The sequence below is a fragment of the Phaseolus vulgaris genome, chromosome 11 (assembly GCF_000499845.2).
Source record: "Phaseolus vulgaris cultivar G19833 chromosome 11, P. vulgaris v2.0, whole genome shotgun sequence".
Lineage (NCBI taxonomy): Eukaryota > Viridiplantae > Streptophyta > Magnoliopsida > Fabales > Fabaceae > Phaseolus > Phaseolus vulgaris.
Genome location: NC_023749.2, coordinates 44394782 through 44416665, shown reverse-complemented (window position 1 = coordinate 44416665; position 21884 = coordinate 44394782). Strand labels below are relative to the sequence as shown.

At 32.1% G+C, this 21884-nt stretch overlaps 1 protein-coding gene across 2 annotated transcripts; it reads right to left on the bottom strand.

Moving 5' to 3' along the window:
• Positions 1-6088: 6088 nt before the first annotated feature.
• Positions 6089-20801, bottom strand: LOC137817298 (myosin-2-like). Of its 2 annotated transcripts, none has more exons than XM_068620571.1 (24): positions 19747-20801; positions 19117-19218; positions 18879-19022; positions 18459-18609; positions 18333-18360; positions 18039-18210; positions 17841-17904; positions 17693-17706; positions 17520-17604; positions 16430-16533; positions 16188-16323; positions 15776-15894; positions 15411-15563; positions 15238-15327; positions 14518-14595; positions 14144-14302; positions 13434-13589; positions 13044-13249; positions 12834-12969; positions 12417-12546; positions 12012-12122; positions 11809-11924; positions 7319-7531; positions 6089-6936 (listed from the first exon to the last, which is right to left on the bottom strand). In XM_068620571.1, the coding sequence occupies exons 1-24, from the start codon at positions 20155-20157 to the stop codon at positions 6484-6486; spliced, it is 3531 nt and encodes a 1176-aa protein (XP_068476672.1). In that variant the 5' UTR covers positions 20158-20801; the 3' UTR covers positions 6089-6483. The 2 variants fall into 2 exon arrangements, with proteins under 2 accessions (XP_068476672.1, XP_068476741.1); XM_068620640.1 differs by having other exon boundaries at positions 15238-15335; positions 15419-15563.
• Positions 20802-21884: the final 1083 nt, after the last annotated feature.

Below are 21884 nucleotides of genomic sequence, written 5' to 3'. Positions count from 1 at the left end.
TGAGACATTAAATAGAAATAATAACGGAAGCAGAGGTAATGTTTATCCGCAACTCATTCCGTCTAACATAATTCGCTTCATTACTCATCCCACTATGCTGTCAAAAAATATTTGTAATTTTTTTTATACTCACGAGTATTTGTGGATACATGTGTCTTTTATGTTTTCCATTTAAAAAAATTATTTATATTTATATTTATTGATGTAATCTTACAATTATAACAAATTACTACACAAACATATAAGGATAAGTTATTAAATAAATTTTTAATATAAAAAACATTTTAATTAACAATTTATAGTTAGACCTTCGGATTGAGCTTTAATATACAAAAAAAGATTAGTGTTCTTGTTAGGAAGATGAGACTTAGAGAACTATTGAATGACTTTGTCTCCTTCCTTCCTTTGGGCATATTACTAGAGTTTCGTTGTAGTTCTTCACGTCTCGATGCTACTCCTTCAGGTCTTGATCGCCCTATCTCAGGTGAATGCCGAATGAGGTACCTGCAAAAGGCACTATGACGCTCAAGTCAGTAAAATGGGTATTCGGCATTCGGAGGTGTACAGTGATAATGATGTACCTTGTTCTGGAATGTGCGCTATTTATATTATTTTAATAGGCTTACCTTATTGAGCGGGATTAGTAGAGTGGATCACACTTAGGAACGTGTTACTTAGTTCTTAATGACAGTTTAGCTTTATTGACCTTGATTTAAACGTTAATGGTGTCAATGTGTCGGTCGGCTTGTACGTCCGTGCAAGACTCGATCAGCTTGGTCAAAAAGACCGAGCTATGATATTTGACCGGTCGGTTCATACAGTACAATTAGAAAAAATATATTCAACAAACTAATTTCCAAGACTCAATTTTACATGAATATAACCTAGTATGATAGCTATATTGAACAATTAGAGCAAAGACTAAAAGATCTAAAGCATTTTATTGCTTGAGTAATAACTAATATCTCTTTAAATTTGTATCTTGATCCAATGATATTATATTAACTAAGATATTGGTTATTCTTCCTTCTTTCAAAGGTCTAGTGTGACATTGAGAAGTGTGTATACATTGATTAACCTTAGTCACATTGTAAAGCCTGAAAAAAAATAGTAAATTGGTTGGTTAGAGTTGATCCCCTAATAGTAAAAAAATAATAAGAATATCAAAAATCTTTAAAACATTAAGTTAGAATTAAGAAACAAGAATAAACAGAATAACAGAAATAGATCATAACATAATAAAGAAAAAGAATTATAAATAACAGAAATAGAAAACTCGTTACATAATTGGACAATATTCATAGTTAAAATGCGAGGTATATAAAGAACATAAATTTTGAAGTTCACATGAAGAAGAAATACACAGAATATAATAATTCAATAACTAAATATAATAAAATTATAAATATTTTAGAACAAACTCTTTTAGATCATCTTTAATATTAAAGATGGATATAATTTTATTCATCTAGGATTAATGTAAGTCGTTGCTAAGCTAACTTATAGACTAGAAATAGAAGTCCAATACTAATGATGTTACGAGTTATTAGATTTAAGAATTTTAATGATTCGATTATAGCAATATTAGAAAGTAGCAATATTTGCTTCTTTAATAGTTGTTTTGCAAACTTTTCTATGAACATAATAAATGATAAGTGATGCCATAAAATTACATGTCCAAATATCAAATCAAATTGTAGATGAGTTATAATATAAGCACCAATGCAGATAATTTGTAGAATTTATTATAAAATTACAAAAACTGACTACAATTATAAAGCTTTAAGAGTGTTTCCAAAAGATGAAACAATATAACAGAAGCAAATTTTAGGAAATCATTTGTACAAACAACTAGAAAATCAAATTATAAGAAATAAATAAAAAATTCCTGAAGAATGAACCCTAGAAAATGAACCGTCTAACTAATACTATTTAAAGTAATATTCAATAAAGGGTCAAGATACTGAAAAATAAAAAAATCATCAAGAACTTTGATACTTCTTACATTCGATTTTTCAGCATAACGACTATAAGATTAGAAATAAGTCCAATAAGAAGAACTTATTAGAAGTTTTGTACGCAAAGATAAAAATAACTTAACAAGGTCCAGTATAAATTCTAGTAAGATCCAAAATAAAATCCAAGATCAATTATAAATTATATGACAAAAATAAAGTTTGAACTTAGTAAATAAAATTATAAATAGTAAAAGTCTAATAAGACTAATTAACTCCAATAGTATAATTAGGAAGCTTGATGAACATATAAATAGTGTTTTATAGAAAGAGATTACATAATTAAATAATTAAACATGTTGTGACTTTATCATTGGTAAAGCTCACATGTCCTCCAACAAACTGAGAAGCCATGAATTCTGGAAGAAAAAATACTACAAGAAACCAATTTAAAAAAAAAAGTGTGAAAGAAGGAAGGGAGAACTAGAAGATTGGTTGGAATTATTTTGGTAAAATTCTTGAACACAGAAATATCATAGAAGAACCAAAAGTTTATAATATTCAAATAATTAAGAAAAGATAGTATGATAAATAAAAGAGAAATTGGCACCTTTTGCTATAACAATCAGAAATATGATTGTACTTCACAATAGTTGAGAGTCAATGAACAATTCTCTTCCATTAGATTTTAAACATAGTAATGTTCTATTTGTTTTAAAGATTTATTATTTTCTATTTTTTCTATATTTTTGTCATCCATTTTGGTGGACTAAATTCTCTTAACTTACACTAGACCCAAGATTTTGTACTTTTTCCTTACTTGAAAGAAAATATTTTGAAAGGTTGCTTCAAAGACAAACAATTTAGGTAAGAGAAGCTAACATAATCTTTTAATAGTATCATAGGCTAGAAGATCTAGATATAGAGGTGACGTGGTCACAAGTAGGGGTGGCAATGCAGGGTGGGTCATGCGGACTGGCCCGCTACCAAAACTGCGGGACGGGCTCACTAATATAGTTTGTTGACTCGCTATGGTCTGTCACGCATAACCCACAACCTGCGCAGGCCATTAGCAGGGCGGGGCAAGTTGGACTACTAGCCTGCGTAAATAAAAAAATCATACCCCATTACCATTAATGTAATAAAAAATGAATGTTTTATTTTAATCATCTAAAGAAGTTAGTATCAAGAGTGATAATTGATTTAGTTTTAAGTAAAGTCTTATATTTAAAAAAATTTAATAAAAAAATAATATAAAGAAGAGATTTCAATAAAATAGTTAAAAAAATTAGTCATTTTCATTAAAATATTTTGTAGCAAAATTTTGATAAGATACTCTTATACATTTATATACATATATAGGAAAAAATAGATGCAAAGCAAAATTTTATTATTTTTAATCAAACCTTCTAACAATCCCCATACTTGAATTTATATTTTTATCTTAATTAAATGAATTGAAACACAAATAAAATTTTAATTTTTCAGTAGTAGGAATAAATTTCTTATAATTAATGAAATTTTAATTTAAAAAAAATCTTATGCGGACCCGTAAGCCCACTAGTTACTTTTTATGCGGACGGGCCAGTGAAATGACCTCACACTTCTAGCGCGGAACAGGCCAAACACGAACGGGCCTATGCGGGGCGGACCAATTTTCATTGACATCCCTATACACAAGTTTCAATTTTAAGGGATGGTATTTATTGAAAATATTTTTGGATTTAAACAACTTGAAAGGGGTGGCTGATTGTTTACATTTGTTATGAGCTATATTTTAAAGTTGAGTCTTGGATTTAGATATCAAAATGTGTTTTAAATGAAACATATTATAGACACTTCATAGATTTAGACTAGTTACATTTTGAACTATTTTATGTCCATTTTGAATTTAAGCACCAACCTATACATTCAACGCAACTCTCTGCGCTCAGCAGATTGGATGAAGTTTTTTTGGGTGTTCACGACCTCAAATTTACTCAGCAAAATTTCTTTACGCTAAGTGGATTTGAATTACAATTTTGTGGGGGTTCTCGATCTCAAATTCTTAGCAAAATTTTCCTGCCCTAAGCGAATTTCCCCGGTACTTATACTAGTACTATCCACTAAAAATTGAAAAACATTTCAACAAAAGTTAGACTATTAGGATTTTGAAATTTGTCTAGGAACTCTTACTCCAATTCACGTATCATTAGAATTTACTAGCAAATTCCTTTAAGTAAAACAAAAATTGTAAAAAAGTTTAGGATGTGTGAATTAAATAACAGATTTTATTCTCAATATTATCATTATTTGTGCACCATTATATGAGAGATTAAGAAAAAATCCTCCAAGTTGGAATTATGACATGATCAAAGCCATAAAACAAATTAAAAAATTAGTTAAAAGATTAAATCTATTAACTCCTAATGAATGGAGCCAGCCTCTCCATGAAAAAAAAAAATCCAGATTCTTCATACTACAAAGTTATTCTTATTATGATTACATGGAAGCATGAGCTCAAATGTTATTTGTCAATTCATGGTTTATTTCTTTTAAAGACAAATTTCATTAAAGTCTTTAAAGTGGTTTATAAAATGGTTTGGACACTTTAGTCCTCTACCAACCATTTTTCCTAAGTAAGTTGAATATGGTCCTACTTTAGAGAAAAATCAACATTCATTCTTGTTGAATATAGTGAACAAGATAAGATAAGAATTATTTCTTTAAAATTGAGTCAACTCTATAAAATTTATTTATAAAATGAAGATCACATTACTTATTTAATATAAATAATTTATTCATATATTTAATTTCTAAGTCAAACATGAATTTATCTCTAAAAATTGTTTAATAATTTTAACAAACATCATTTTCTTTCAAACCAAAATTATATAATTGTTATTTCTAAATCATTCTAAAAAAATACCTACTACCTATAAAGGTACATGCATGAATATAAACATTAAATTATAACTCAATTACAATAGCTAATTAACAAGGATATTTTTCCTTTAATGAAAATCTAGCTACTCTAAGGAGTTCTTGTTTCACTCAGAAAGTTCAAACCTTCTAAAAAAACTCATTTATTACGGTCCTAAACAAGCATATCTTCATCTTTATCCATCAAATCACACTCACATCTCATATTCCTAAGCATAGAAATCACTAACATGCAAACAATAAAAAAAAAATACTTACTTTAAAAAAAAAAAATTAGTAGTTATTGTTCTCTTCTTTTGTAAGTTTTACTATGACCAATTTAAATTTTTGAAAATGATGAACGATTAGATTATTTATGAAGTCTAGAGAGAAAAGAAATAATTTTAGAAATATAATAGTTTTTATAAAGTGAAGATTGAATAAAAAAAATTTATAAAACTTTTAACTTTAACAATAAAATATGTAAGTAAAACAGATATATGACAAGTATCATTATTAATGTTATTCATAACATACATGCAATTAGATAAACAAAATATTAATGTTTGACTTGATTATTTTTTTACAAAGTCACCTAAACTAAACATAAAAATCAAATGTAATTCAGTTCGGTTTAGTTATATTTTAATTTAACATTTCTAAAAATAATATTCGACATTTTATGATAAAAAAATTATCAAAAAGAACATATTACTTGAATTACCTTTTGAATAATTAATGCCATATTCATAATATATTGTTATCTTGTTATGATAAATATACTGTAAATATAATATAAGCACACTGTAAAATTATTAGTTGTTAGTTAACTCAAAATATATATTTAATTTTTACTTTGATTAAGTTCCAAACACCCTACTCCTACAAAATCAAGAATTAGACAAATATTTTAAGTGCATATCAATCATAGAAATTTTACTATAATAAATTTTAATATAAGGTTAAAAAGTTTACTCAATCATATAAAACTGATATAGTATATCTACTTATATACTATAATTATATATATATATATATATATATATATATATATATATATATATATGTGTGTGTGAGAGATATCTTATACATATAATATTGCATGTTAGGATAGTCAGATCTACACATTTACTTATCCAACATGAACACTGGTTATGGCAGAAACAACACAGAATTGCTGACAATATATCTATGAACTGACCTTTATGTTTAACCAAAACATGGAGAAAGAATTGTTGTCATAAACACAAGAAAACAGCCACTGATTTTTTTCCCCTGACATTGAAGATAACAAAACTTACTATTAATATCTTCAGGCTGAGTTTTAGATCAAATCAGCCATTACTGTTTTTCACCCCCAAAAAGAGAAAGTTTAAAAAATATACAAAATCAACTATAAACTAACCAATACAAACTATGCCATCTTACAAGTCTACAACTATGCACAACCTAATTACTTCCCCCATGTAACAAAATTGGTAGATATACAATTTCTTTCCCTTCACCAACCAGTGAACTTGGTAACACTTTTATCAAGTGTCCCACCAAGATATAGAAAGCCATTTTGCCATTTTTGATGAAAATCTTCAGAGTTTCTCAGCAAAGAGAGTTTGAAAACTGAATGCCCTTATGCTCTTGAGCCTAACTTCCCCCACCATGCTCGCCAACTTTTCTCTGATTCTGATTTATGAAGCCTTGTCTTAGTCTCACGTAATCTGATCTTGTATTGTTTCTTCCACCCTTCAAATCTCTGTTTAAGTTTCCGAAGTTCTTCAACGGAATTTATGTTTGCACACTGCCCCGGTTTAACATCGTTCAAAGATTTTACTTCATCATCAAAGATATGTGTTCGCTGCTCAAATTCCTTCATCAGATTGCTGACAGTATTTAAAGTGCCATTGACCTGTCTCCCCGCATCAGGGATAGATAAAGAAAGCATTGGTGTGCTCTCACCAGGAGTTCGAGATCCCATGGACGTATCTTCAGAATCATAACCACGAGGTAACACAAAATCATGTCTTACAGGTTGAACAGTAGCATTCTCAGGAGCAAGGCTCTTTCTAGCAGCAACAAGACTCATCTGTGCATTGAAATTGCAATCAGAATCTATCATAGAATTTAAGTTGGTTAAGAAAATCAAAACAGACACATTAACTTCTTAGGAACCGTTTTATATATCATCAGCGATGACAAAATCAAAGCTAAACTAGTCTTTTATAATACCAACTAATTCTTCTTTGAGAAAACTGGTACAAATAATTGAGTGGAGGAAATATGTTAGAATCTAATTGCTAGGTATGGGACATGACTCATGATTCCCATGTTAGAGAAGTAGGTTGTTCATGTGGACTACAGGTGCATATATACTAGCAGTTAAAAGTTTGGATCAATCATTCAATTGCATCCATTAAAATAGCATTCATATGTCAAATATTGAACGTTTGTCTAAACTGAAAACTTACTTGCAAAGATGCCATCTGCTTTTGCCAAGCCTCCTCCATTGACTTCATTTTTGTCTCATATTCAATCCTCTTTCTCTCAGATTGTTTCATCTGTTCCCTCAACTCAATATATTCCTCTTCCTTTTGCTCTACAATTGCATCAGCCTTGTCAACCTGTCTTTGGAGTTCTGCTAAAGCTGAAAGCAGATTCTGAACTGGCTCTTTCGACAAATCCTGCTAAATCAAGGGTTGTTACATTTTGCAACACACCGCAAAGATAGTGTTTGGTAGCATAAGGTACAAGGTTACCATGATAATTAGTACAATTACCAAGATATAAAGACAATTTTTTATTTCCGGCAGTTTACTAATGAAAGTTGGAAGCAATAGCACGTTGTTTTTACTCATGAGGGGCAATTTGTTATAGCCAATTGAATCATAACTTTCTCAAGTTTTCAGAAGGATTAAGAATTTCACTACATATTTCCATTCGTGAGCCAAAGTATATAAACAAAATCGATCCAAGCAACTCAGAATCATATGTTCAGCATCTCCTTGATTTTCTGTTATTTTCTGTGATAAATCCAAAATAACTAAACTGTGAGTTGGGATGATTTATATCCTATTTTCACCTCAAAGCCAAAGCTAGTGTGTATCATGTTGAACATGCATTCCATATATATGCTCCATTTTACTTCTACTTAGATGGAAACCAAGTGATTCCTACCTAAGCTTATTCCTAACTCTAGTTTACCATCAATTCCATCTCCCAACTCTACCATTAGAAACATATCTTGTGCAAAAAGCATGCATTGAGGTACAAACTTCTAGATATGACCAATAAGAACTTTCAAAACCAAAATAAATGGAATAAGAAACAAGTTTAACCCTTGGTGTAGACCAGACATAAGGAAATCATTCCTGGTCACAGGAGTTCTGAAGTGGGGATTGGGAAAAGAAAGAAAATAAATATTTATATTGAATAGGATGAAAAGAATGAGAAATAGGAGAACACTCTCTCTTCCAAGGGTTTCCTCTCCAAGTCACCATATTTCCACTCAAGAACATTCAATATCATAAAGTAGATTTCATATCTGTGAGAGACCCTACATAACATGCATCAATATACACCTCCAATTTTAATTTTCCATTCCTCTAGAACAAGAATCCCCTTCCTAGACTTGTCTTCAAATACTTAAGACTGGAAATATGAAAAAAAGAGCTTAAGAGATTGATTATCTCTTTAGCTAACTCTTGTTATTTATAGAAGAAAATTACATCAAGAATATCTAAGAAAAGGCCTATCTAAACAAGTTAAGTTATATAACTAAGATAACAAGATAAATCATTCTAACACTCCCTCAGGTTGGAGCATTCAGATTGTATGTGCCTTGGAAAATATAAATTGAAATTAAGGTCCTCTTAGGAATCTTGTTAACACATCAGCTAGTTTATCATTGGATCCAACAAACTCAATACAAACTTCTTTGGACAACATCTTCTCTTGAATAAAATGACAGTCAAGTTGTATATGTTTGGTCCTCTCATGGAATACATGGTTAGATGCAATGTGGATTGGATCTCACAGAATATTAATTCTTGAAGAAATTGTTTCACCCACACAAGTTCACAAGTGAGAGACATCATTGCCTTATATTCATCTTCAACACTACATCGAGATACCACATTTTGTTTCTTCCTTTTCCAAGAAATAATGTTGTCTCCGATGAAAACACAATACCCTGTAGTGGAGCATCTATCCATGGGAAATCTTGTCCAAAGAACATCACAATACACACAAAAATTGGGTATCCCCTTTATCTTCGTTCAACAGACCTTGGCCTGGAGCCCTTTTGAGGTATCTTAAGATCTGGATGATGACATTTCATTGATCAATACAGGGATTTTGCATAAACTAACTAAACCACCCAATACAGAAGATAGATCAGGTCTAGTAATAGTAAGATAAATAAGCTTCCCAACAAGTCCTCTATATCTCTCTGGGTTAGAGAGAGGTTCACCTTGATCTACCATTAATTTTTTTATTTGGATTCATAGGGCTATCTATTGGTCTACAGTCAACCATCTTTGTTTCTTGTAAGATATCTAAAGCATATTTCCTTTGAAAAACTACAATGTCTTCCTTTGATTAAGTCATGCCTAGTATTTCATACTTACAAGGTCTTTGGTCTGAAAGCAATTGCACAAGTGCTCCTTTAGCTACGAGATTCTAGCAGTATCATTCCTTGTAATAACTATATCATCAACATACACAATTAAGTAAACACATTTTCCAGGAGGTGTAAGACAATAAAAAACTAAATGGTGTGTCTCACTGTGTTTTATTCCAAAAATTTGAACAATGTGACTAAATTTTCCAAACGAAGCGCAAGGAGAATTCTTGAGACCATAAAGAGACCGATGTAACTTACAAACCAAGTCAAACTCTCTCTGGGGCAACAAATCCAGGAAGTTTCTCCAGTACATCTCTTCTAGATCACCATGAAGGAAAACATTTTTTATATCAAATTCGGGCTAAGAGTCTGCCCAAACCTGAAGACACGTCATATACAAAACACACAACCAAAGACTCGAGGAGAAATGCGAAACAGAGGTTCATTTGGAAACACAATGGAATATGGAACTTTATTGTCCAAAGTAAAAGAAGAAGACATTTTTTTAATAAGATAAAAATAAGAATGGCATCACCCCAATGATGGACAGGAACATTGGTACCAAACAACAACATACGAGCCATTTCAACTAAGTATCTATTCTTTGTTTCTGCTATACCATTTTGCTAAGGTATATGAGGACACATGGACTAGTGTAAAATGCCATGTGAATTTAAAAGAGTGGAAAAACTAGAAGAAAAGTATTATTTGGCATTATCACTCCTTAAGATCTTGATCAGTGGCCAAATTGGGTTTTAATTTCATTAAGACACAAAGATATTCAAAAGTTCAGATCAATCTTTCATTAAGTAAACCCAATGCAACAAGAATATTCATCAATAAAAGTGAAAAAATAAAAAAACCCAAAGGATCAGACTCGGCTTGGACCCCAAATGTCACAATAAATTATAGAAAAGATATAGATGCATCTTGTTTCAATTCTTTTTGGAAAAGAAGACCGAATATGTTTTCCTAATTGACACGAGTCACATTCTAAGACTTGGAGATTGCTAAGATTGAAAAGCATCCTTCTTAATTTTGATAAATGTAGATGACCCAAGCGATCATATAAAAGCTTAGGAGATGGGGATGCTAAACAAGACATTGAGAGTCCTCTAGATTTGGAAACAAAAGAATTTGTACCAAAGGTTATAGAATAATTTAAAGATTTAGTTAATTGACTTAAAAAAATTAGGTTTAAAGGAATATTAGGGACAAAAAGAACATCATTTAGGTCCAAAGACAGAGAGAAGTTTTGGGATGAGAAATGGAAGAAAATAAGGAAGCATTACCATAAATGTGATCGGAAGCACCTAAGTCAATTATCTATGGACTTCTTCATTCCAAGGTTTGAGAAATACAAGCATTTGACAAACCTTTGTAATAAGTTTTTTCCACCATCTGAAAAAACCTTACCTTTATTGAATTCAAGAAGTCATTCTTTGATTTGCTTCATGTCCAACAAACTCTCCTTTACTAAAGCCAGGTCAGTTTTCACAATTATTTTTTCATGTTTGTTGACCCATTTTTTCAAGCACTCACTCTAATTTCCATGCAATTCAAATCCAGAAAATCAAACCAATCTTTAGGAACCAAGAATTGGAAAGAGAAAGAAAGAAAGATTTTTATTGAATATGATGAAAAGGGCAACAAATAGAAGAGCAATTTCTCCTCCAAAGGTTTCCCCTTCACAAAAGATTTCTCCTTTCACAAAGAGCTAATATGCTCAATCTACAAAAGAAATATCCTCCCCTCTTCCCCTTACATCTTACTATTTATTTAACTCATTAACCCCAACTAACTAATCAATATCCTAACTGTATCAAATAACTTCCCATTTCCCAAAGTCCAAACAACATGTTGGCTTTAACCTCATCATACATATCCTTGATGGCATGGCCCAAATTTAAGTAACAACTGCCTTATCCTCCAATGCCTCCAAGAAGACTCCATAGCATAGATATTTTCATTCCTCCAATATCTTTCCATTAAGCCTCTAAAAAGGTACATCAACTCCATGATTGACTTCTCTCAAGCATATTTACAAATTGGTTCTTTGAAAAGTGAGTCTCACCTTAAACTCTGACCAAATACGATCTCTCTCTCACAAACATCTAAGAATTATGTGCTAAACAAACATTGCTAATATATGGTAGGCTCAATTTCCCCATAAGCTCAAACTCTAATTGTCACAAGTTTTAGTCTGATAGAATAAACAAGAATAGGAAAAGTTTCATTTTTACGCAATACAACACCTGAAAAATAACCAAATAGATGGTGATATATAATATAAGTCACGGGAAAACAAGACTAATGTTTAAGTGCGAAGTAAATTACCTGTACTTCTGGTATTATCTTCATAAAGGACTTCCGCCTAGGTTTGGCATTTTCAGGATATTTCTTTGACCTATTTACATGACTAGCATCCCTTCTAACCAGCCAACCACGAATTACTTCAAGAAAAGAAAACAGACAATATGCAAATCAAGTTCAGCTTCAATAATAATGGTAAACATTGCAGTAAACAGAATCATTCTAACCAGATTGTAATAGTATGATTGCATGGATCTCCTCCAGTTTTCTAGAATAAATTGTTATTGAAGACTTCGCCGTGACACCATATTTCCTTCTTGAATTTTCTCCACGAATAACTGCAATGCAACCGAATTAGCAATTTAGAAACAAACTAGAACCCAGGTTATGAATAATCACCTGTGACAATTCTATGATTTGAGTCATCAGTTTAGGCATCTAAAGTTCTTAACTTAATGGGCATCAATAGGTTTTAGAATTATATTTTGAAAGTACAAGCCAATCTTCACTAACGTTCCTTTTATCATTATAAAAAACATTTACTACACAAATCTTATAAAATGAAGAAAATGTGCATATAATCTTATATAGTTTTGCTCCAAATGAAACAATATTAAAGATACTGGCAGTACATGATTGTAGTGTTGTCACTCCATTCTTAAGTTCACAGAAGCAACCACGTGCTTGATGACCACGGAAACATTTTTGAATCCCTAGTATTCCCTGCAAAATCTGTTTTCTCGTATTCTCCAGTGCGTCAATCTACAAAAGCAACCAGCGCACAAGAATAACTGAATCAGAGAAACCACAATATGAATGAAAGTGAACTCAACCAAATCATCAATGTAATTTACAATTCTGCTAAGAAAAAGATTGGTAAACTTTAAGTGGCATACAGCTCTTCAAAGTGCAATTAAGCAAAAAATATGTTTCCAATGTGAAACTATGGACGGCTAGTTACAAACTTAACCGAGATCAGTGGAAGAAAACAAAAAGTAGAAAAGATGACTTCCAAGCAGTGCAAATAAAACTTAAGACTTTAGACATACCTGCCCTGCTCGAAGATACAATTTGGTGTAGCCAACATGGTACATTTCAGAAGGGATATTAAATTTTTGCAAAACAGCAACTGAGATGCTCAATGGATCATTCGATACGTTGGTCTCAGAAAGCATAAACGCATACCTAGATACATCAAGGAACAAAAATCAACCTATCATTCAAGTTTATCAAAGAACCACAGGAAGTTTCTCAACTACCTTCTAGAAAACTCTTGATGGGTCATTCGAGTAGGATAACCAGCCCTTGAAAGTCTAACAACTTCTGGAACTCCACAACACCTGAGCTGTTGTAGGACAAGGCTTTCATCATAAATGCCAGGAAGCTGCTTAGTATTTGGTGCTATGCAGCGAATAAAGTGAGGCATGGTGCTCTCCAACTGATGCATCAACTTGAACAATTGAACCTAAAAGAATGAAACTATTTAGATTTTTGCCCTCAACTATTTCTCTTTATACTTCTGTACTTTGTTATTCAATAATTTGATTCTCATGAGAGTAGGTTTATATTACCATGTGTAAGTCTGCTTTAACAAGTCTTTGTCATTTCTTTTGAATCTTTATTAAGCACAAGAAATGCTACAAAATTACCTTGAATTTTGTTGCAACACTCTGCTTTTCAGACTGGTTAAACATTTTGGAGAACAGCTGCAGCAGTTCACAATTACATGATGACAGGAACTGAATGCAATCAGAAGACATCGTGTCTCTGTTCTTTTCTAAAAAGCCATTTGTATCATACAGAACCTGATTGAGACCCAGATGTTAGTAATGTGCATCCAAGGAAAATGAATTCCACGATACATACTACTCATAGAAAGAATTTACTCATAGATACTTGACAATACAAGCTCCAGATTTAAAACAAGAGTCGAATGAATAATTGCATGCTTAGCATCCGAATGACATTTGTACCAAACTGTTTCTACCAAGTGAAATAATGGACCCAATATTTAGACATGTTATATATTGGAGGAAAACGAATCAAACTCTCCTAAAATAAAGTAGGAATTTGGAAGAAAGCAAACACCATGTTTATAAACCAATTAAATGATCATATTCAGAGACTGAGGACTAAGACCTTATGCTAATAGCATTCTGGACAAAACTATACTCTGGATATACAAGAGCTTAAAACTGTGGTTTCTACTTATACTATAGCCTTGTACATGTAATCTTGTGGAAAAGTATGCCAAATCTAAACAAGAAAATTTTAGTACTAATTCAGATATAAAATTAAAAAGTAGATTTTGTCCAAACTAACTCATGTGGCTCCCTAAAAATAGTGAGCAGAAACTAACCTCTCCTGCATAGTGACGAACACGGAAAGCTCTTCCTCTTTCCCCTTTGAAGCAAGGATTAGGGTGCAAGTGATGCTTAAGTTTGTTGGCAAATGTTAAATCAGAAGCGTTTGGTAAATTTGACTCCTCATCCAACAAAGAGAGTAGACCTTGAGGTTTCTGCACATTTTGCAACAGATAACATTTTGAATCATGTGAACACATCCAACATTGGGACCTGAACACAACTTTATAAAATAAATACATTAATAATATGCTTTACAGAAAAGCAGTGTCTGGAAGTGGAAACAAATCAAACTAGAACCATAACAACTGCTCAGTTTCCAAGGAAAGTGGAATAGCTCGAGCATTTAGAAACTAAATCAAATAGTTACCTTCTCAAATAGATCCAAGCACCCTTGATTGTCCTCAAAATCTACTTTAGTCCAATCAATGCCATCCAATTCATAGTCCTGATGAAATTAAAAATGCAATATTGCTGTTATGCATATCAAGCTTAATAAGGAACTGTTAGAAAAGAGCTATTCAAGTCTATAAAAAGAGGAAGAATAAAAGTAAGTTATTTTTGGTTTGGTGGCTGGGTTTTTTTGGGGGTTATGATCAAATTTTGTTTGTTTTCAACTGGAAGTGCCCAGTGTGAAAAGAGAGGGCTCCTTTGGGGTACATTTGTGTATTTTTTCTGTTTCTCTTTGTACATCTAATAAAGAATGTATTCTCCTCTTTTCTTTGGAGACCTGGATGCAATTGTTTGAGAACTTTCTTAAAATAACCCAGGATACCAAACATTTTTTTAACTATTATAGCATACCCGAATTACTATGACTGTATTTTGACCAAGCCAACATGTTTAACTATACCACCAACTACACTGTTCAAAATATGTTTTTATTCGCATTAGTATTGGGCAATAGTTTATGCAAATCTTGTCCAAATCTGTTCTTTCCAATGAATACAGAAGTGTTAAAAATGTAAATGTATTTAATGTATTAATGTGGAGAAACAAAAATATGGAATTATATCACACTATTTTGTTCAAATTAAAGGCAATTAACGTCAAATACCCAGCAATATTAACTCTAGAAATGGTTACCAACCTCCTGCTCTAGTTTAAACAGGTGACGATTATAATGTTGTTGAATCCTTTCATTGGCATAATTCATGTAAAACTGCTCAAAGCCGTTCTTCTGAAAAAGTGATACAAGAAACTATTAGAACATATGCAACATTCTTTGAAGCCTAAGTAAGCACATTGATACAAACTTCTCACCTGGAAAGTCTGAAACCCATAAAGATCGAGGATACTTATGGATTTCCCAGTACATGTTTTACCCACTTCAAGTGACTTGTTAACTTGGTCTAAGAGCCAGTTAAACAAGCTTGCATAGATAAATTTTGCAATTGCATCTCTTCTTTCAATTGCCTGAACAAAAATGTGAAAAAGATAATCAAGTGTTACAAGAGGAGCGAATCATGATTCTTGACCATACAACCAAAATGGATGGGTTAAGATTACATTTTAGTAAAACAATCTCAACCAGTCATGTACGACAAGTCCCCCTATGGTCATCCCCCCTACCTCCCCAGACACACATGAAGAAAATGGAACAATGAAATTTCAAATACGTAACACACCTGACTCAACGTCAAATTTTTGGCAATAATATCTTCATCAGCTTGGATCTTATGTGTACACAATGCTGTCATTAAATCCTGGGAAGTGCAACCCATCAGCTTGGCAGCACTGGTTACAGCTGCAAAAGATAATTAGATTATTTAGATAATTTGAACTTACTCATTAGTTGTAAGTAAAATACATATATGCCTTCTAGAGTTAATATTTCCGTCAGTAAAACTGAACTGCTAGAAATTCCTCACCAACACAATAAAAACCATAACATAATGTATGCACTGTATATGATATGGCATTACAAGAATCCAGGTGGGTCCTAGCTACTTTGAGTGAGAGCTCAATGACACCAAATTAACATACATAAAACATTGTAAGGTGGAACAAAGGGCAAGCTACATTCTCTATCAATCTTACCTTCATCCTCAACAACCTCAACGTGATTTTCTCTGTCTACTTGGAATGATATATTTCCCAACCATAGTATTGCAGCAAGTATCTTAAATATCAGCTCCTGATCCTCTTTACAAATTCGAACCGTATCCAGTGCTTCCTAGGGATATTGCATATGCCACGGGGAAAATAACATGAGATCTTAGGGGATTATTGACAAAGTTAAAGAGTTTATTGTAAACCAAACTAACTGTCAAGTTATATACCATCAGCTGATCAAAGCTTTTGGCATCATCAACACCATCAACTGACATGCAATCACTCTGAACTAGATATTTATATTCACTTACTGCTCTAAGATTCAATTTCTCTGCAGAGAAAAAGATAATGATTTTACATGAGTCAAAGTATTTGTAGATTCAATTATGTTAGATGAAGTAAATACACAGAAAAGATAATGTAATTTTAAAAGCAGAAATTGATGCCAGTTAATGTGTACTAAAATTAAATGTATATAAACATCAGCTTATGGAATTCAAAGAGGGAAGAGTAAATATACTGATAACACTACAAGGATCAAACTCCACATTAACATTTTAAATAGCCGGTCTTAAGAGTGGTAATTTAGCAATTCAGTTGTCCCAAAACAGTGATATAGTGATAAAAACATAAAGATTTATGACTTATTTTCAACAGTTGCTCTTTTACAGAATAATCTTCGTCTTATCAACACAAAATAAAATCAAATGATGGGTTGGTCTTATGATATAAGCAAGTAAACAGTCACAATGATAAACATAAGGGTAGTTAAAACCCCAAAAAAATATCACAAACGGAGAACTGTTTTAGCATAAGAAAACACTTAAATTCTTAGATTAAATATGTTTTCTATCCGAGTAAATTATTGGATTTTATTGTGGTCCCTCATCATTTTTTAAATTCTTTTCATCCCAAAGAGATTTTTTATTTTGTTTTTAGTCACAGAAATGGTTTAGATAGCTCTTTAATCAGTAAAATAAAATACTCTAGATGCCAGTTTAAAGGCCAGAAATAAAATACAAGATTTATTAGGGACGAAAAAGTTCAAAAAAAAATCAGTGGGGAAAAATTAGTAGGGACCAAAAAGAAAATAGAAAATTTATTAGTGACAAAAAACATATTTAACCTTAAATTCTTTTCGGAAGGAACAAAAGATAGGGCTACTTGACTCTCAAAAGTTAAACTGGGATTGTTGTCATTTCAACAAATTGCAAATAACCACACATAGAAAAACAATTGTCTCATACAATAAATGATTATGTGATATAAAAGTATACAATTATACCAACAAGTTGATACATTGCATAGAAAATATACCTTTAAGATCAGATGAAGATCCAGCACAAAGTTGATAAAATATGTGATATGATCTCTCATCACGGGCCAGTTGAACAACTCTGGACTGCTCAAATAGGCATGGTTATTTCAGAAGTCAGAAAAAACAAACCTAACTATTTCACTCTTAGCTCAAACAAGGCATCACAAATTACCTTTTCCAACAATACTGTTCCAGTGAGCATATGGGTTTTGCACGTGACAAACACAGCCATGAAAGTAAACCAACTCAGTAATTACAAAATAAATGGAGATCATAAATAAGCACATTTGCAGTAAAATATATAGCTTGGACATGCTTACAGGTTTGAATTTTAGCCCCACATATTTTTCCCGTGCAGCCAAAGTGAATTTCAATCAACTTTCCCTGCACCAATTAAAATGTATATCAATTAAACGGCTCAACTTTAAAACATGATCCAAAAGTGCTGCATAGCCTCCAATAATAGAACAATAGCAATAATAAGTTTCACTATACTGTGGGGAGAAGCATATACTCACAAATCTGCTAGAGTTGTTATTTCTAGATGTTTTCGCATTCCCAAAAGCCTCTAGAATACGATTTATCTGAAGAAATTCATTTTCTATGGCACAATTACCACCACCACCAAGAGCAGCTAAGTATTGCAGTGCAATTTTAGCTGTTTCTGTCTTCCCAGATCCACTCTCACCACTGAAAACAAATTTCTAACAATGATTATTAACAAGTACACCAGTGCTCATATCTTATTATTACTATACAATCCAATGCTATTGAGTTCAGGACTGTCACTAAATGTACTAAGGAGCGCTCACCTTATGATAATGGACTGATTGACTTCATCTGTAAGATACAGAAAGAAATAGAAAACCTTTATAAATGTCTCATTCTAGTACAACACAAGGATTGTGAAGGAGAGACAAAGGGATAATTTCATTAACCTCTAATCATCTTGTTATAAGCTGCATCTGCTATAGCGTAAATATGAGGACTATTCATAGCTCTCTGGCTACGAGCTGAGACATAATCATTTCCATTCATCTGAAGATCTTTGAAAGGATTGAGTGCAATTAAAACTGGACCTGCTTTACTCTACACACACAGAAAGCACAAGCAGCAAAACATGAGAGCATATATAGGAGTAAAAGAAAAGAATAATTCTGAATCCACTTGTAACACCTTCCCATTAGGATACTTACTAAAAATGGAAAGTGATGGTGAAGTATTTTGTGTTTTCAAGACATTAAATACATATACTTTTCATTTAATAATTAAACCTTCCTTTATATATTATAAGGATTAATAGGAAGTAAGAGGATATCACATTACTCAGAAGAAAAAGCCAGAGCAGGCATACATACATAAATCATCCCTTGAGAATATCTTAATTTAAGATTGTGAAGAACGGATGGCTCATTCAAATAACCAAGTTTAATTAGATCATCCACATCTTCCAAAACATCAGGATTTGCTGGTAGAATCTCTGATCTGTCCACTTTCATAACCTGGAGAACAAGTTAATGGCGCAAACAGCCTATAAACTTTCATATTCAAGATTACACTTTAACTTCCAAAGACACAAAAGGCAGAGAAACTTACATTTCCATTTGAGAGTGAAACGAACGCTTCCTCTCCTGAAGTTGACTGTATCATTCCCAGTTCCCACTGCCCTCTTGGTTGCCTACACCAAACACGAAGCTTCTGGGGAAACAACCAAAAACAGAAAGCAAATTTAACAGAAAAGCACATCACGTAGCATTACCAATGTCTCAGTCTACACCAATCATATTAAAAGACAGAACAAGAAGTACAATTTCATAACTGAAATGTACAATAACCACAGACAAAATATTTATCTTCCAAGGTAAATTTTAAAAGGAAATTCAATACAAGACAGTAAAATATCCTTCTAAAATCAAAATACCAAAAGAGAGAGAGAGACACTAAGAACTAGAATCAAAACCATCGGTTTAACTTATTTTATAGAAACCACTTCTTTTTATCAAATTTTTGTCGATTAAAATTAAGCAATTTTTTCTTTCTATATAAATAATGCTGAGCCTTTAATGCTACATCATTTAGAGAAATAATCACTCATTTTGATCAACTTCTCAAATTCTTTCAAAAAATTATCAATTACTTTGTCTAAAAATAGCTAATCCAACATCACACTTCAAAAATTTAAAACCAGGAATCTATCACCATTCTCCCAATTTAATTACAAGTTACCTTTTTGATGAAATAAGATAGGCTATCACCACCCTCCAATTCCCAAACCTTCCCTGATGAATCACTGGAAGAAAGTGTCACATAAGGAGAATCCACATCCTTCTTCAGCCTCTTGCTCCCAAAACCACACCTTCTCCTCTCCTGCTCCAAATCACTCTCCTTCACCTCACTCTCCTCATTAGTAGAAACTCCGTTCTCCGGCACGACATGGCGCTCGCTGCCGCTAACCTTAAAATCATTCGGCAGCAACCGCCGTGCCGGAGGAAGCCTTGCACGCGAGGCCGGCCTGGCGGGCAACGCCGGTGGCAAGTCCTTCTTCTTCTCCTCCTCCTCGTCCCTCCGCCGAAGTGAATCCAGCATCTCCTCCAGTGAGCTTCTCGTCAAGGAACATGGCGAAGCCGATAACACCATAGTTTCCCCCACCCCACCAACGGAAACCACCGAAATTTATCAACTTTGAACCCAAACTTACAACCCAATTGAAAATTCACCACCCCCACTTCGACTGTCGCCGCTGCATTGTACAAAGCCGCGAAATTGAAGACACCCTTTTGAGATTCAAGCCCCCCCAAACACTGCGTTGTTGGTGCAACAGATAAAAAGATTGAACAAACAAAGTTATGTAGGTAAATGATGAGAACTCAAAGGAGGGTCAAAAATCGGTTCAGTTTCAAACTTGTGGCATGAATCAAAGAGGTGAAAAAGAAGAGGTTTGATCAGTACTGTGGTCTGTTGGGTTGTGAAATAAAGCCTTTTAAGACAGAGAGAGAAAGATGGGAGGAGGGACAAGGCAGAAGGAAGACCAGGAACTTGCTGCTGTTGTACTGTTTTCTTTCTCCTTTTTTTTCTGATTTGTGATTCTTAAACGAAAATTTGAAAAAACAAAAATGGTTACATTTTTGTGTGATGTTGGATAAATAAAATAAGATAAAATTGAAATTGTGTGTTTTTGTCGTGGTAGTAGGTGATGATAGTTGTGTTGTGTGTGCAGAAATTCAAATCTTTCAGGTGAGAAATGTCAAGTCAGTAGTACTGAAACGTTCAGAAAAACTGTTGTGATCTGATAGGGGAAGAAGGGGTATTATTTCAGCCACCAACAAAAAATGGTTCTTTTATTGATTAATTAAATAACTGAAATTGAAATTATTAATATTATAAATTATTAATATTATAAAAAGGAAAATTGAGTGATGTGTGTATTGAGTAAGTGGGAGTAAATAAAGCTGACAGTTGTATTGGGTAACTGAAATGAGCTGTAACCCAAATTACAAAACTATCTCTCTTTTATCATTAAAGTGCTTTTAGCCTTCTAATTTTTTTATTTTAATTTTAACTTTCTTAATTCAATATTTCAATCTTATAATTATATAATTATATAAAAGTAGTATATACTAACACATAAGATAAAATTTAGTATAATTATATCATATAAAATGAACTTAAAAAGTTATTTTTTAGCTCATTGTGTGATTGACTTAAAAAGTTTAAATAATTAATAAGCATGGTTATAGTTTTATGATTTTACCTTTTTGAATCAATTATAACTGAGTTATTGTAAATAAAAAGTATAAACATGGTTGATCCAGCCATTTAATTAGTTTAACTGACGAAATTAATTATTATCTTAATCCAACTAGAAATATTTAACCACTCAAATTTAAATTTTGTGGTTGTTGCATCAAACAGCATAGAATAAAATAAATAGTAACAATAAATATTAATCTAATCCCATATATATCCAATAATGTCTTCTCCTACCTAATGATTTCACGTTTCACTTGGAAGGCAAGTGAAGTAATACATACCTGCAGCCAAGGATCTAGAACATTAGAACATAAATAATAAAATAATTATTTGTTTCAAGAAAAAAAATACAAAGAAGATAATGGAATTAACTACTTTAATAGACATTAGTGGCTAAAATAAGACGTTTTTTTTAATCTGTTATCATAATGTTTTAGTGAATTTTTTTATATTTTTTATCCAAGTAATTATTCGAAAACTTAAAATTATAAAAAAAAATGTATTTTGTAATAAGAAATTTAAATACTTATAATGTTTTATCAACCTATGAACTTGCATATTATAAAAAAAATCAACGTTATTTTTTTTTATATTTTATTACTTTTCCTTATAAT

Coding starts and splice junctions, on each gene's coding strand:
- LOC137817298 (XM_068620571.1), bottom strand. CDS start 20,157: ATGGTGTTATCGGCTTCGCCATGTTCCTTGACGAGAAGCTCACTGGAG. Junction 18,211..18,332: donor AATCAGTCCATTATCATAAG/GTGAGCGCTCCT, acceptor ATTTGTTTTCAG/TGGTGAGAGTGGATCTGGGA. Junction 15,564..15,775: donor AAAATTTGACGTTGAGTCAG/GTGTGTTACGTA, acceptor ATTTTTGTTCAG/GCAATTGAAAGAAGAGATGC.